The sequence below is a fragment of the Mustelus asterias genome, chromosome 17 (assembly GCF_964213995.1).
Source record: "Mustelus asterias chromosome 17, sMusAst1.hap1.1, whole genome shotgun sequence".
Lineage (NCBI taxonomy): Eukaryota > Metazoa > Chordata > Chondrichthyes > Carcharhiniformes > Triakidae > Mustelus > Mustelus asterias.
In genome coordinates this window covers 31,928,441-31,943,478 of record NC_135817.1, presented here as the reverse complement: position 1 = coordinate 31,943,478, position 15,038 = coordinate 31,928,441, and the positions used below count along the sequence as shown (strand labels likewise).

Here is a 15,038-nt window from a genome sequence, read left to right as displayed (position 1 = left end):
AGGTAATATGGCAAACTGGATCAAAAGTTGGCTTAGTAACAGGAAACAAAAGGGTAATGGATGCCTTTGTGAATGAAATGTTTCAAGTGGTGTTCCAAAGGATTGGTGTTGGGACTCTTGCTGGTTACATTACATATTTGGATGTGAACGTGGGGGGCACAATTTGGAAATTTGCAGATGACACAAAGAATGGTCGAAGTAGCGGATAGTGTAGAGGATAGTTATAATTGCCAAAACGAGATAGATGGGTTGGTGAAGTGGGTAGTAAAGTGGCAGATGGATTTTAACACAGAGAAGTGTGAGGTCATGCATTTAGAGAAGTCAAACAGTTGTAGGAAATACACAATAAATGGGAATATACTAAGAGGGGCAGATGATGTAAGAGAGCTTGGCGGACAAGTACCTAAAGGCATCAGTTCAAGTAGACGAGGTTGTAAAGAAGGCATATGGAATGCTCTCCTTCATTGACAATGGCACAGAATATAAACATAGGATATAATTTTGGAATTATGTAAAAGAATAGTGAGATCACAACTGGAGTATTTTGTGCAGGTCTGGTTGCCACATTACAGGCAGGATGTAATTGTGCTGAAGAGCGTACAAGGGAGGTTTACAAGAATGTTGCCAGGGCTAGAAAAGTGTAGCTATGAGGAGGGATTTGATAGGTCGGAGTTATTTTCCTTGGAACAAAGAAGGCTCTAGAGTGACCTGACTGAAGTGTGCAAAATTATGAATGGAAGAGACAGGGCACGATCCTACCCGCCATTCACACCACTTGCCCACTGCAGCAAGGTTGGAGAATTTGGCAGCCAGCCAAATCTTCGTTCACTGTGGTGGGATGGGAAAATCCCACTGGCATGAACAGTGGTAAGATTCTGGCCCTACAGTGGACAGGATAAAATCGTTTCCCATGGTGGAGAATTCTAGAATCAGGGGACATAGATTCAAGATAAGTGGCAGAAGGTGTAGAGGGCACATAGAATCCCTACAGTGCAAAAGGACTGCACTAACAATAATCCCACCCAGGCCCTATCCCAGTTAGCCCATGCATTTACCCTACTAGTCCCCTGACACTAAGGGGCAATTTAGCATGGCCAATCAACCTAACCTGCACATCTTTGGAGTGTGGAAGGAAACCAGAGCACCTGGAGGAACCCACGCAGACATGGGGAGAGCATGCGAACTTCACACAGATAGTCACCCGAGGATGGAATTGAGTCTGGGCCCCTGGTGCTGTGAGACAGCAGTGCTAACCACTGTGCCACCATGCTGCCCCGACACGAGAAATAATTTTTTAATGCAGTGTGTAGTAGGTGCCTGGAATTCACTGCCCGAGTTGCAGGTGGAGGGAGAGATCCTAAACTCTTGAAAGTACCTAGATCTGCACATTAAGTGATATAAACTACGGGGGCTGTTGGCCAAGTGCAGGAGAGTGGGATTAGAAAGGGCACCTGGGTGTCCTCAGGTTGACATGGACTAGATGGGTTGAATGGCTCCTTCTGTGCTGTAACGGTTCTATGGTTGTAGTGTGAGATTATACAATGAGGAAGCTTCAAATCACAACGGTGATTTATTAAAAACAGCAATAACTATAGATAAAAAAGCTAAGCACAGATACAGGTCTAGTTCCACCGACTCCCAGACTCTCACTGAGGGCTCCATCTACCCAGACTCTCACCTAATGCTCAATAGGCCAAGGTTTGCACATTTCTGTCTGATAGGCCACATGAGGATCATGTGACCCACAAACGATTGCCCCATAAAGGGGCCACACTATCACACTATTCAAGAAATGATTTTTTTCAAGGAAGATCTGCTCTTCAAGTAGCCTTTTCTGCCAGGTTCAATCATCTTTGTACTCTTAGTGAGTCTGCTTTAGTGAGACAACAGTACCAGGCATCCATGGCTGTCGAATCTACTCAAAAGGAATTTAAATTTTTCAAGGTCTTATAATAATGTATGTCCCTCGGCCACCACATTTGTACACAGTTATCTCCAATTCAATTTGCCATCTACTTTGGCACCTGTATCCTTGCAGATAGCAACAATTTCAATGTCCACATCATGAATCTTCATTGAAACAATATCATTAACTGGCATTTTCTGAAAGTCTCTAACTAGTTTGTCTTATTTTCATCTTGCTTCTGTTTAGTTTAAGAGAATTATGATGACACGATTTTACTGAGTTCCCCACTGAGTTTCTATAGTTTCCTTTATTATTCCTGAGTCCCACAAGCACCGTACTGTCAGCATACTTCAGGATCATTATATCATTGCACTCTCATCAAAAATAATTTGTGCAGAGGATGAGAAGTAAAGATGCCTGTACACAACACTAAGGAGATCCAGTACTTGTTAACATGGGCTCCAGTAAATCCCAGAAACTAACACCCATTGGGTCGTATTGTGAAGGAAATCACTGCTCCAAAGTAGGAGAGTAGAACTGACATCAAGGTTTCTCCATTTTTCAATAAGCTTGAGTAGTTGTATGGTATTGAAAGCTGAAGAGAAATCAACAAAGAACAACATACGCATTGTTGCTTAATCTTTCCGTATGCTGTTGGATCAGGTGGACCAAGGTCAGGCAATGTCGTCCACTGATTTAGGAGGTAGTGAGGTGAATTGTAACTGATCAATGTGTAGAACAAGAGAATCTAAAAGACTCTTTGACACAATATACTCAAAACAGTTCATGACTATCAATGAGAGGGACTGGTCTGAAATCTCTCACCATTCAAAGATATTCTGCTTTATTATTTAGCCTACCGAATAACTGGGTGGATAGTTTCACACAATCACATTATAATTCCATGTATTATGTTCTTTCCCATTCACCCAACCTGTCGCTAACACTGCAACCCATCTGATTCCTACTTACTGCTTATTTTCCCACCTAACTTTGTGTCATCAGCAACTCGATCACCTCATCGAAGTGAACATAGATTGTAAATAGCTGAGATCAAGTCCTGATCCTCAAGGTACCCTGCTTGTTAACCTTTTTCCCTTATCAATTTCTTGGTCCTTGTTTGCTGAATTACAATTCTTATCAAAAATTTGGTTTGCCTAGTCTATATAAAGATTGAAGTCACCATGATTACTTTATTACCCTTATGACATAGAACCATAGAAAATTACAGCCCAGAAACAGGCCTTTTGGCCCTTCTTGTCTGTGCCGAGCCATTTTTTGCCTAGTCCCACTGACCAGCACTTGGACCATATCCCTCCACACCCCTTTCATCCATGAACCCATCCAAGTTTTTCTTAAATGTTAAAAGTGACCCCGCATTTACCACTTTATCCGGCAGCTCATTCCACACTCCCACCACTCTCTGCGTGAAGAAGCCCCCCCTAATATTCCCTTTAAACTTTTCTCCTTTCACCCTTAACCCATGTCCTCTGGTTTTTTTTCTCCCCTAGCCTCAGCGGAAAAAGCCTGCTTGCATTCACTCTATCTATACCCATCAAAATCTTATACACCTCTATCAAATCTCCCCTCAATCTTCTACGCTCCAGGGAATAAAGTCCCAACCTATTCAATCTCTCTCTGTAACTCAGCTTCTCAAGTCCCGGCAACATTCTTGTGAACCTTCTCTGCACTCTTTCAACCTTATTTACATCCTTCCTGTAACTAGGTGACCAAAACTGTACACAATACTCCAAATTCGGCCTCACCAATTGTGGTGAATCATCGTTGGTTCCCACTAGGTAGTACTGAGCCAGGGTCTGGCCAGTACTACGAGTCTGTATATATGTTGCTGTTGGAGTTAGGGTTGGGCTGTTCTACCTGTATTATAGTTATTATGGTACATCCCAGTCGGGCTCCGCCTCCTGGGAGAGGTATAAAGGTCACTGCTCTGTCTGGGACCCCTCAGTCTGGGATCGTGTACTATATATGGTAGCTTCGTTGTAATAGTAAATAAAAGCCTTTATTTCCTTGAGCATCTCAAGCCTCGTGAGTAATATTGCGCATCACCAATGCCTTATATAACCTTACCATAACACTCCAACTTTTATACTCAATACTCCGATTTATAAAGGCCAATGTACCAAAGGCACTCTTTACGACCCTATCCACCTGTGACGTCACTTTTAGGGAATTCTGTACCTGTATTCCCAGATCCCTCTGTTCAACTGCACTCTTCAGAGTCCTACCATTTACCCTGTACGTTCTACTTTGGTTTGTCCTTCCAATGTGCAATATCTCACACTTGTCTGTGTTAAATTCCATTTGCCATTTTTCAGCCCATTTTTCTAGTTGGTCCAAATCCCTCTGCAAGCTTTGAAAACCTTCCTCACTGTCCACTACACCTCCATGGACCTCTATTTTCCTCATCTACCTACTCTGCAACCACAGTTAGGGGCACCATAAGACAAAGGAGCAGAATTAGGCCACTCGGCCCATCGGGTCTGCTGCGCCATTCAATCATGGCTGATTATTTTTCTCATCCCCATTCTCCTGCCTTTTCCCCATAATCCCTGATCCCCTTATTAATCAAGAAACTATCCATATCTGTCTCAAAGACACTAAATGACCTGGCCTCCACAGCCTTCTGCAGCAAAGAGTTCCACAGATTCACCACTCTCTGGCTGAAGAAATTCCTCCACATCTCTGTTTTAAAGGATCGTCCCTTTAGCCTGAGATTGTGCCCTTTGGTTCTAGTTTTTCCTACTCGTTGAAACATCCTCTCCACACCCACTCTATCCAGGCCTCTCAGTATCCTCTAAGTTTCAATAAGATCCACCCTCATCCTTCTAAACTCCAACGAGTACAGACCCAGAGTCCTCAACCGTTCCTCATACGACAAGCTCTTCATTCCAGAGATCATTCTTGTGAACCTCCTCTGGACCCTTTCCCAGGCCAGCACATCCTTCCTAGGATATGTGGCCCAAAACTGCTCACAATACTCCAAATGGGGTCTGACCAGAGCCTTATACAGCCTCAGAAGTACATCCCAGATCTTTTATTCTCGCCCTCTCGACATGAATGCTAACATTGCATTTGCCTTCCTAACTGCCAACTGAACCTGCACGTTAACCTTGAGAATCATAGAAATCATAGAAACCCTACAGTGCAGAAGGAGGCCATTCGGCCCATCGAGTCTGCACCGACCACAATCCCACCCAGGCCCTACCCCCACATATTTTACCCGCTAATCCCTCTAACCTACGCATCCCAGGACTCTAAGGGGCAATTTATTTTAACCTGGCCAATCCACCTAACCCGCACATCTTTGGACTCATTATATCATTAACTGGCATTTTCTGAAAGTCTCTAACTAGTTTGTCTTATTTTCATCTTGCTTTTGTTTAGTTTAAGAGAATTATGATAACACGATTATATTATGATGATACTATCCTTTGAACAAGGACTCCCAAGTCCCTTTGTGTTTCTGATTTCCTAAGCATTTTCCCATTTAGAAAATAATCCATGCCTCCATTCCTCCTTCCAAAGTGCATAACCTCACACTTTTCCACATTGTATTCCATCTGCCACTTCTTTGCCCACTCTCCTAACCTGTCCAAGTCCTTCTGCAGCCCCTCTGCTTCCTCAATACTTCCTGTCCCTCTACATATCTTTGTATCATCTGCAAACTTAGCAACAGTGCCTTCAATTCCTTCCTCCAAATCGTTAATGTATATTGTGAAAAGTTGTGGTCCCAGTACTGACCCCTGAGGCACACCACTAGTCACCAGCTGCCATCCTGAGAAAGACCCCTTTATCCCTCTCTCTGCCTTCTGCCAGTCAGCCAATCCTCTATCCATGCCAGGATCTTACCCTTAACACCATGGACACTTCACTTATTTAACGGTGTCCTATGCGGCACCTTGTCAAAGGCTTTCTGGAAATCCAAATAAATCATGTCCACTGGTTCTCCTTTATCTAACTTCCTTGTTACCTCCTCAAAGAACTCTAACAGATTTGTCAGACATGACCCCCCTTGTCAAAGCTGTGCTGACTCAGTCCTACTTTATCATGCACTTCCAAGTACTCTGCGATCTCATCTTTAATAATGGATTTTAAAATCTCGCCAATGACTTAAATCAGGCTAACCGACCTATAATTTCCCACCTGGTGCCTCCCTCCCTTCTTAAGCAGCGTTGTTACATTAGTTACTTTCCAGTCCTCTGGTATCCTCCCTGCCTCCAGTGATTCCTGAAAGACCACCACCAATGCCTCCATGATTTCCCCAGCTATTCCTTTTAGAACCCTTGGGTGTAGTCCATCCGGTCCAGGTGATTTATCCACTTTCAGGCCTTTCAGTTTCCCCAGAACCTTTCCTTAGTGATGGCCACTACAATCACCTATGCCCCCTGACTCTCCTGGAGCTCTGGCATCCCACTGGTGTCTTCCACAGTGAAGACTGATGCAAAGTAACTATTCAATTCCTTTGCCATTGCTTTGTTTCCTATTATTACTTCTCCAGTCTCATTTTCCAGTGGTCCAATGTCTATTTTTGCCTCTCTCTTACCTTTTATATATTGAAAAAAGCTCTTCCTATCTTCTTTTATATTACTAGCTAGCTTACACTCATATTTCATCTTCTCCCCCCTTATTGCTTTTTTAGTTGTCCTCTGCTTGCTTTTAAAGGCTTCCCAATCCTTTGGCTTCCCACTAATCCTTGCCACTTTGTATGTTTTTTCTTTTGCCTTTATGCTGTCCTTAACTTCCCTCATCAGCTATGGATGCCTCGTCCTCCCTTTACTATTTACCATTTATATAGACGATCTGGAGGAGGGGACTGAGTGTAGCGTAACAAAGTTTGCAGACGACACAAAGATAAGTGGAAAAGTGAATCGTGTGGAGGGTGTAGAAGGTCTGCAGAGAGATTTGGACAGGCTGAGTGAGTGGACGAGGATCTGGCAGATGGAGTATAACATTGACAAATGCGAGGTTATTCACTTTGGAGGAAATAATAGCAAATTGGATTATCTAAATGGAAAAAAATTACAACATGCTACTGTGCAAAGGGACCTGGGGGTCCTTGTGCATGAGGCGCAAAAACCCAGTCTGCAGGTGCAACAGGTGATCAAGAAGGCAATGGGATGTTGGCCTATATCACAAGGGGGATAGAATATAAAAGCAGAGATGTCTTGCTGCATCTGTACAGGGCATTGGTGAGGCCGCAGCTGGAATACTGTGTGCAGTATTGGTCCCCTTATTTGCGGAAGGATATATTGGCCTTGGAGGGAGTGCAGAGAAGGTTCACCAGGTTGATACCAGAGATGAGGGGTGTTGATCATGAGGAGAGACTGAGCAGATTGGGTTTGTACTCGTTGGAATTTAGAAGGCTAAGGGGGGATCTTATAGAGACCTATAAGATAATGAAGGGGCTGGATAGGGTAGAGGTGGAGAGATTCTTTCCACTTGGAAAGGAAGCTAGAACTAGAGGGCACAGCCTCAAAATAAAGGGGGGTCAGTTTAGGACAGAGTTGAGGAGGAACTTCTTCTCTCAGAGGGTGGTGAATCTCTGGAATTCTCTGAAGTGGTGGAGGCTACCTCGTTGAATATGTTTAAATCTGGGATAGATGGATTCCTGATCGGTAAGGGAATTAGGGGTTATGGGGATCAGGCGGGTGAGTGGAACTGATCCACTTCAGATCAGCCATGATCTTATTGAATGGCGGGGCAGGCTTGAGGGGCTAGATGGCCTACTCCTGCTCCTATTTCTTATGTTCTTAAGCATGTTTCTTCCTCCTTGGGATGAATTTCTGTTGTGCCTCCCGAATAACTCTCAAAAATTCCTGCCATTGCTGTTCCACTGTCTTCCTTGCTCGGCTCCCTTTCCAATCAACTCTGGCCAGTTCCTCCCTCGTGTCTTTGTAGTTACCTTTATTTAATTGTAATACCGTTACAATATGATTCCAGCTTCTCCCTCTCAAACTGCAGGGTAAATTCTATCATGTTGTGGTTACTGCTCCCTAAGGGTTCCTTCACCTGAAGTTCCCTAATCAAGTCCGCCTCATTACGCATCACCAAATCCAGAATTGCCTGTTCCCTAGTAGGGTCTGTTACAAGTTGCTCCAAAAAACCATCTCTTAGACATTCCACAAATTCCTTTTCTTGGGATCCACTACCTACCTGATTTTCCCAGTCCAACTGCATATTGAAGTCCCCCATGATTATTGTCATATTCCCTTTTTCATATGCCTTTTCTAGCTCCCGATTTATTTTCTGCCCCACATCCTGACTGCTGCTAGGGGGCTGTACATAACACCCATCAGGGTCTTTTTACCTTTGCGATTCCTCAAATCTACCCACAGAGATTCTATGCCTTCTGATTCTATATCACTTCTTGCTATCGATTTAATTTCATTCCTTACTAACAATGCAATCCCGCCCCCTTTGCCCATCTGCCTGTCCTTCCGATAGGACACATATCCTTGGATATTTAGATCCCAGCCTTGATCCCCTTGCAGCCATGTCTCTGGGATGCCCACAACATCGTATCGGCCAATTTCAATGTGCGCAACAAGCTCATTTACCTTGTTCCATATACTGCGAGCATTTAGGTACAACACCCTCAGCACTGCATTGACCACCTCCCTTCTCATACTTGTCACCTTTTTTGCTCTGCCTGAGGTTAGATTCCTGCCACCTTCTATGCTCTCTGTTCTATTATGTGGTCTGGAAACTTTACTAACCTCTCCTGAGCCCTCAGCTCCATTAACCTGCACTTCTACCCTCTCCTTTAACTTTGATTTTCTAATTTGCCATACAATTGAACCTATTATTTAGTTTAAAGCCGACCATAAACATTTCCCAACAATGTTTTCTGCCTTTTGCTGTTTCTCAGTTCTATCGAAACTGAAATTACTTCCTGATTTTCCGAGTTCAGATCAGTTCTCTCTATTATATTTATCCTGTTCTTTATTTAATCCCGTCCATTATAATCATTATCATCATCCTCCTTTTCTATTTGACCTATTGCTCCTAAAAGTTAACTGTCCTGAAATATTTAGTTCCCAGCCTTTAACTTTGCAACCACATCTTTGGAATGGCTATTAAATCCAACCTATAAATTTCTATTTGTACTATTAATTCAACTAAATTGGCTTCGAATGTTCAGTTATAGTAACTTTACCTTTGACTTTTTTTTACATGTTTCCTGACATCACCTTAAGTCACAAATGCACTCCTACCTTTGCTTATCTCCTTGTCCCATCCTGAACCACCCTGCTTGTTTTTACCCAAAACACTGCTCTGCTCTACAGCTTCAATATATTCTTTGCTGATTTTGAGTTTATCCTTTCTTGAAATCTCCCACCAACACTTCTTTATTAGTTTACTGCCCTATCTCCTGTCTACTGCCATAGCTAATTAATTAGCCAGGACAAATTAATTAGCCAGGACAATGGTCCCAATCTGATTTAAGTGGAGCACCTCCAAACGGAACAGTTCTCTCTTTCCTCATTATTAGTGCCATGGCCCAGGCAAAAACTGTATCTCTGCCACTCTTTCAGAATCAATTAACCTTCTAATCTGTTTATCGCAATGCCTATCTGCACCTGGCTCAGGTAGAAATCCATACCACTTGACCTTCTGCCTATTAATTTGGACCTAACTCCTCAAACTCAATTCTCACATCATTCCAGTTCTCCATATGTGTTCTTACATGGACCATGACAACAAGGTCCTCCCTATCCCACTCAAAACTCATCTTGAACTACAAAGAGATATCTTTCAAGTTGGAATCAGACAGGCAACATATCTTTTGAAACCCTTTGTCAAAGCTACAGGAAGCAGTATCCATTTCTCTCATTATGCTATCACCTGTCAATACCACATTCTTTTTCACTCCACCCACTCGAATGGCCTCCTGTATCATGTTGTTATGATCTGTTTTCATATCCACCCAGTTCTTATCCATACAGGAAGCACAACAGTTAGTCAAAGGCTGAGGTTCATGCCAGCCTCAATCACAATTACACATCCTTGTCCCTCACTACTGCTCAACCCTAAAGTTCTACTTAACCCAAGGGGTGAGACTGACTTCTGGAACAAAATGTCCAGGTAAATTGACCATTCCCTGGTGCCCTGCATTGTCTGCAGCTTGGACTCCAGTTCAACAACTCAAAACTGAATTTCCTCGAGCTACAGATACTGACCGTAGATATGGTTGTCCAGGATCAAAGTGCTCTCCACATACTCCCACTTGCTGCAGGTACCACACATTACTTGTCCAGCCAATCTGACTTTATTTATTTGATCAGTTAATTCATTATTTTTTAACTCAATTTAACTGAATTGATTATTACTTCTGTTAATTAATTGGATTATCTACTTTAAGTTACTGTAAAAAAAAATTACTGGAGGCAAAAAAGAAATAAAATCAGCATTTCCTATCCGCTCTGCACTGAATTTCCACTTAAACCAAATTCCCAATTGCAAAGTCATTTATTTGGCTTGTATGCTAGAACAAGAAGCTATCAGGTAACTTTCACATTAGTTGTTTGCACATCCATCAATTTTGACATACCTGAAATTGCCCTTTCCATTTAAGGGGTTGGTGATGTTTAGTTGCAGTTTCTTCTGCTCATAGCATGGGGATTCACATTTTAAAATAGCCTGCAAATTAGGAAGAAAACACAATTCAAACAACAACAGTTGCTGCACAACCATATACAAACAATCATGAACCATCGATAAATAAAGGTATTTTACTCAAAAAATAAAAACAATGCACAATGGAAAACAGTCCACAATATTAAACATTCCTCAGATTTGTATATGGTGATGGAAGGAAAGCATTTCTACTTAATATGGCCAATGATAACAGGCTGAATCTCCCGTGGAGCTGTAATCACTGCCAGTTTACCAGTCCACTCCTTCTTACTTACGTATGAAGCTGTACATTTCTCGCCTGGACGTCCAATCTAGACCTGCTGAGAAATGTGTCACACAGCAGCCCCTGGAGACCCGTGCCACACAAATGCTAGGCAATGACCATCACCAATGAGAGACAATCTTGACATTCAATGGTGTTCCATCACTGAATCCCCCACTGTCAAAATCCCTGGGGTCACCATTGACCAGAAACTCAATTGGACACATCACATAAACACAGTGGCTACAAGAGCAGGTCAGAGGCTGGGAATACTGCGGTGAGTAACTCACCTCCTGACTCCCCAAAGCCTATCCACCATCTACAAGGCACAAATAGGAGTGCAATGGAATATTCCCCACTTGCCTGGATGGATGCAGCTTCAACAACATTCTAAAAGCTTGACACCATCCAGGACAAAGCAGCCCACTTGATTCGCACCACATCTACTCCCTCCACCACCGATGCTCAGTAGCAGCAGTGTGTACCATCTACAAGATGCACTGCAGCAATTCACCAAATTAGACAGCATATTCCAAACCCACTACCACTTCCATCTAGAAAAGCAGCAGATACATGGGAATACCTGCAAGTTCCCCTCCAAGCCACTCATCTTCCTGACTTGGAAATATATTGCAGTTCCTTTGCAGTCACCGGCTCAAAATCATGGAATTCCCTCCCTAATGGCATTGTGGGTTAACCCACAGCACGTGGAAAACAGTGTTTCAAGAAGGCAGCTCACCACCACCTTCTCAAGGGCAACTATGGATGGGCAATAAATGTTGGCCAGCCAGCGATGCCCACGTCCCACAATTGAATAAAAAAGACTGTCAGTGCGGTGTAAGACCAGCATGGAAATGAAGCCAAACCCCCTTTTTATGGCAGTGGCTGCCATATTCTATTAAGTTTAAATATCCCAGGCACTTTGAGAAGTTTGGATACAAGATAATGTGTAAGGTGCATAGGTGATGGGGTAGTAAGGAGCTCGTGATGTTTTATCATGTGGTAAAAGTCTAGATTTGTTTTGGGGGATTGTTTGCTCTCCCAAGTATGCTGCTCGAGTCTAGTTGTTTAAAATTTTACTCTTTACTCACATTACACAGACTGACACATTTGGACTTTTACACAAGGTTGGAACTTCTCTTCCTTCCAAATCTGTCTTACTTCTCAGTCTTGTGATCTGATACCATTATTACATTAGTATCACATATGCTTCTGATGTTAATCCTTTACTTTACATCTCATCCCAAGTTTTCACGTGCACCATATTTACATCCTCCTACATTTCCCCTCCCAAAAGTCTGAGAATTCACAAGTTTAGTCTCCGAAGTGCCTTGACCAATCACCCAGATGTTATTCTATATCGGAAACAGGAGCAGAAGTAGTCCATTCAGCTCTTCAAGCCTGCACTGCCATTCATTATGATCATGGCTGATCATCCAACTCAGTAATCTGTTCCTGCCTTCTCCCCACTATCTTTTGATCCCTTTTTGCCCCAAGAGCTATTTCTAACTCCTTCTTGAAAACATACAATGTTTTGGCCTCAACTACTTTGAGGTAGTGAATTCCAAAGTCTTAGCACTCTCTGGGTAAAGAAATTTCTCCTGATCTCAGTGCTAAATCTTCCCCATATCTTCAGATTGTGACCCCTAGTTCTGGACTCCCCCACCATCAGGAACATCCACCCTGCATGTACCCTGTCGAGTCCTATTGGAATTTTATAGATTTTTAATGAGATTCCACTCATCCTCTGAACTCCAGCAAATATAATCCTAATTGACTCAAGACGTCAGTCCCGCAATCCCAAGAATCAGTCCAATAAACCTTTGCTGCACTGCCTCAATAGCAAGTACATCCTTCCTCAGATAAGGAGCCCAGAGCTTTGCACAATATTCCAGGTGTAGTCTCACCAAGGCCTTGTATTACTGCAGCAAGACATCACTGCTCCTGTACTCATGACCTCTTTTTGAGGTTGAGGATATTCAGTACTCGCTCTTCTGTTGGTATGAGTGTTCACCCAGTGGCTGTTGAGCTTGTAGTAAGTTTTTCCCCTTCTTCATCATCAGGATCTAGTGGTAAACCCAGGTTTGGTGATGCTCTTTCTCCTTAAAATACCCTGATCAATCTCAATCCTGTGCAATCTTGGTTGCGGAGCTTTTTCAACTTACTTCTGATGGTCTCCAATCCATACTCCCTGCCTGAGCTGCAGTGCTGAGAGCTCATGTGCTCTACACTGTTATTAAAGTTCTTAGCCCAGAGGCAGACTTACACTTTTGGGGGCCCTGCCTTCTTCCTCCGTGTCAGGGTTCCCCATGATGTCATGCCCCCTGCCCCCCATGACATGGCACTCCACCCCCGGTGATGTCAAGCTCCGCCCCAAATGACATCAAGCCATGCCTCAAATGACATCATTGCCCTGCTGACCACTAAACCCAAAAGGTAATTGCCCAATGGAAGCTGAAACTTCCCAGGCAATTCCCATACAGTACTTGCGTGGGGACTCCCAAAGGTTCTCCTAGCACAATTCCAGGGTGCCTCAAAAGGGTCTGACCCTCCAAAGGAGAGAAGATTTGGGCCAATGTTAATCCTTTGCACTACGAACAAGATAGCCTACCTAAATCTCAAATGTACATGCAATAAAACAATCATTTCAAACTGCTGCATTTTCAAAAGTATGATCATAGAGGAAAAAGCAGCAGTTACCATGGATATTTTCGAACCCAAGCTAAGTTCAAAAATTAACAGTAGTAGCTATCATTAAAAATGTCACACAGTTATCAGTAAAAAAAAATAAACCCTTCACCCTCTCTGTCTTTGTCAATCAAATGCTGAGCAGGTCATTCCATGGTAAGTCACAATCAAAACATGAAATTCTCAGGTTAACAATGTGATCTTGCGATGAAGAATCACTTAATTTGAAAAGCAATGTTATCGAGACTGACCAATCAGATTCCTTAAAAAAAAAGGATCTACAACTAGTTACGTAGTCACAAGATCATATGTTAATATTCACTTACAGTAGGATTAATGCTGTTGATCTGTGGTGTTAGTAAAAATGTAGTTGTGGTGGCCGTTATTCCTTTCCTCAATCTTGTTACAAAAATCAGCAAAGCTTGTTCTGCGTTCAAGAACTGGCTTCTGAATTGAACAACTATATCAACGTGACTCCTGTTTAAAATATAAATGTTGACAATTCAGCTCTTATAAGCAAACATCAACTGTACGGACAAAACATTGCAGGAATAATATTTAAAATTTTCCAGCATGCTACTAGTATTGAGTGTAATGTTTCATACCACTAGTACATACTCAGAACCCACCTCCAATACGTCATGTACTTCATAAACACTCAATCCTAATCTCAATTTTAACTCATCATGTTCACAGCTGTATTCACGTAATAGGAATATACTGTTTCAATGTGACTGTGAGTGCTGTATTGCAATGTTGTGACCAACATTCGCGCACATAAAACATTGCAAGTAATAATTGAAATCAAAAGAATCAGACATGTCTGTCATTCCCGTAATTAAATTTAAAGTCAATTCCACCAATAAGATGGAAAAGTTATTTTCTTTGAAAAGTAAATAAGAAATTTCAGTACTTTTATTATGATATGTTTCAACAACTAATTTTTATTGATTTATTTTACTCTCCATTGTATCCCTCCTTTATCTTTAAGATTTTTCCTTATGTTACATAGGATGACCACAATATTGATTGGTCACTTTCACATCAGCCATTTATTTTTTGGATTTAGTGGCTAGTTTTACAGCTGGACACCCATCCTCCAGCCAACTGTCCCCATTTACCTGGGCTAAGGGCTGGCACAGATACATCCTGGCTTGCCTGCATCAGTAGCTGGGTTGTTTTACTCTCCATATTATCACATACAAACCAATCCTCAAAATGAAATATCCCTGCTTCCCACTCTCAAGAAAATCAAATTATGCAGTTCAGTTAAAATTATTATCCATCTGAGAAGATTTATATAATTTGAAGCAATCAACCATCAATGTAATTTAGCACCATTCGTCAGACAAATTCTATACCAACTAATAAGAATTCTTTGTCTGCCAGACTAAACTTGACAGTTCATTCATAGTAATATTGAGCTTCAGTTCAAAACCAATTTAATGATATTCATCAACTTAATTGGACAATACAGAGTGAACAATTCCACTGTCAGAGAAAAGCATGTTTAAATTAAATTCA

At 42.2% G+C, this 15,038-nt stretch overlaps 1 protein-coding gene across 1 annotated transcript in view; it reads right to left on the bottom strand.

The window, feature by feature from the left end:
- LOC144506053 (cilia- and flagella-associated protein 47) overlaps positions 1–15,038 on the bottom strand; it is a 384,789-nt gene that overhangs the window by 338,236 nt on the left and 31,515 nt on the right. Inside the window, exons 12-13 of the mRNA XM_078231872.1 lie at positions 13,841–13,991; positions 10,479–10,567 (exon numbers count right to left, since the gene is read on the bottom strand). Coding sequence (XP_078087998.1) covers positions 10,479–10,567; positions 13,841–13,991 — 240 coding nt within the window. The remainder of the gene's footprint in view (positions 1–10,478; positions 10,568–13,840; positions 13,992–15,038) is intronic.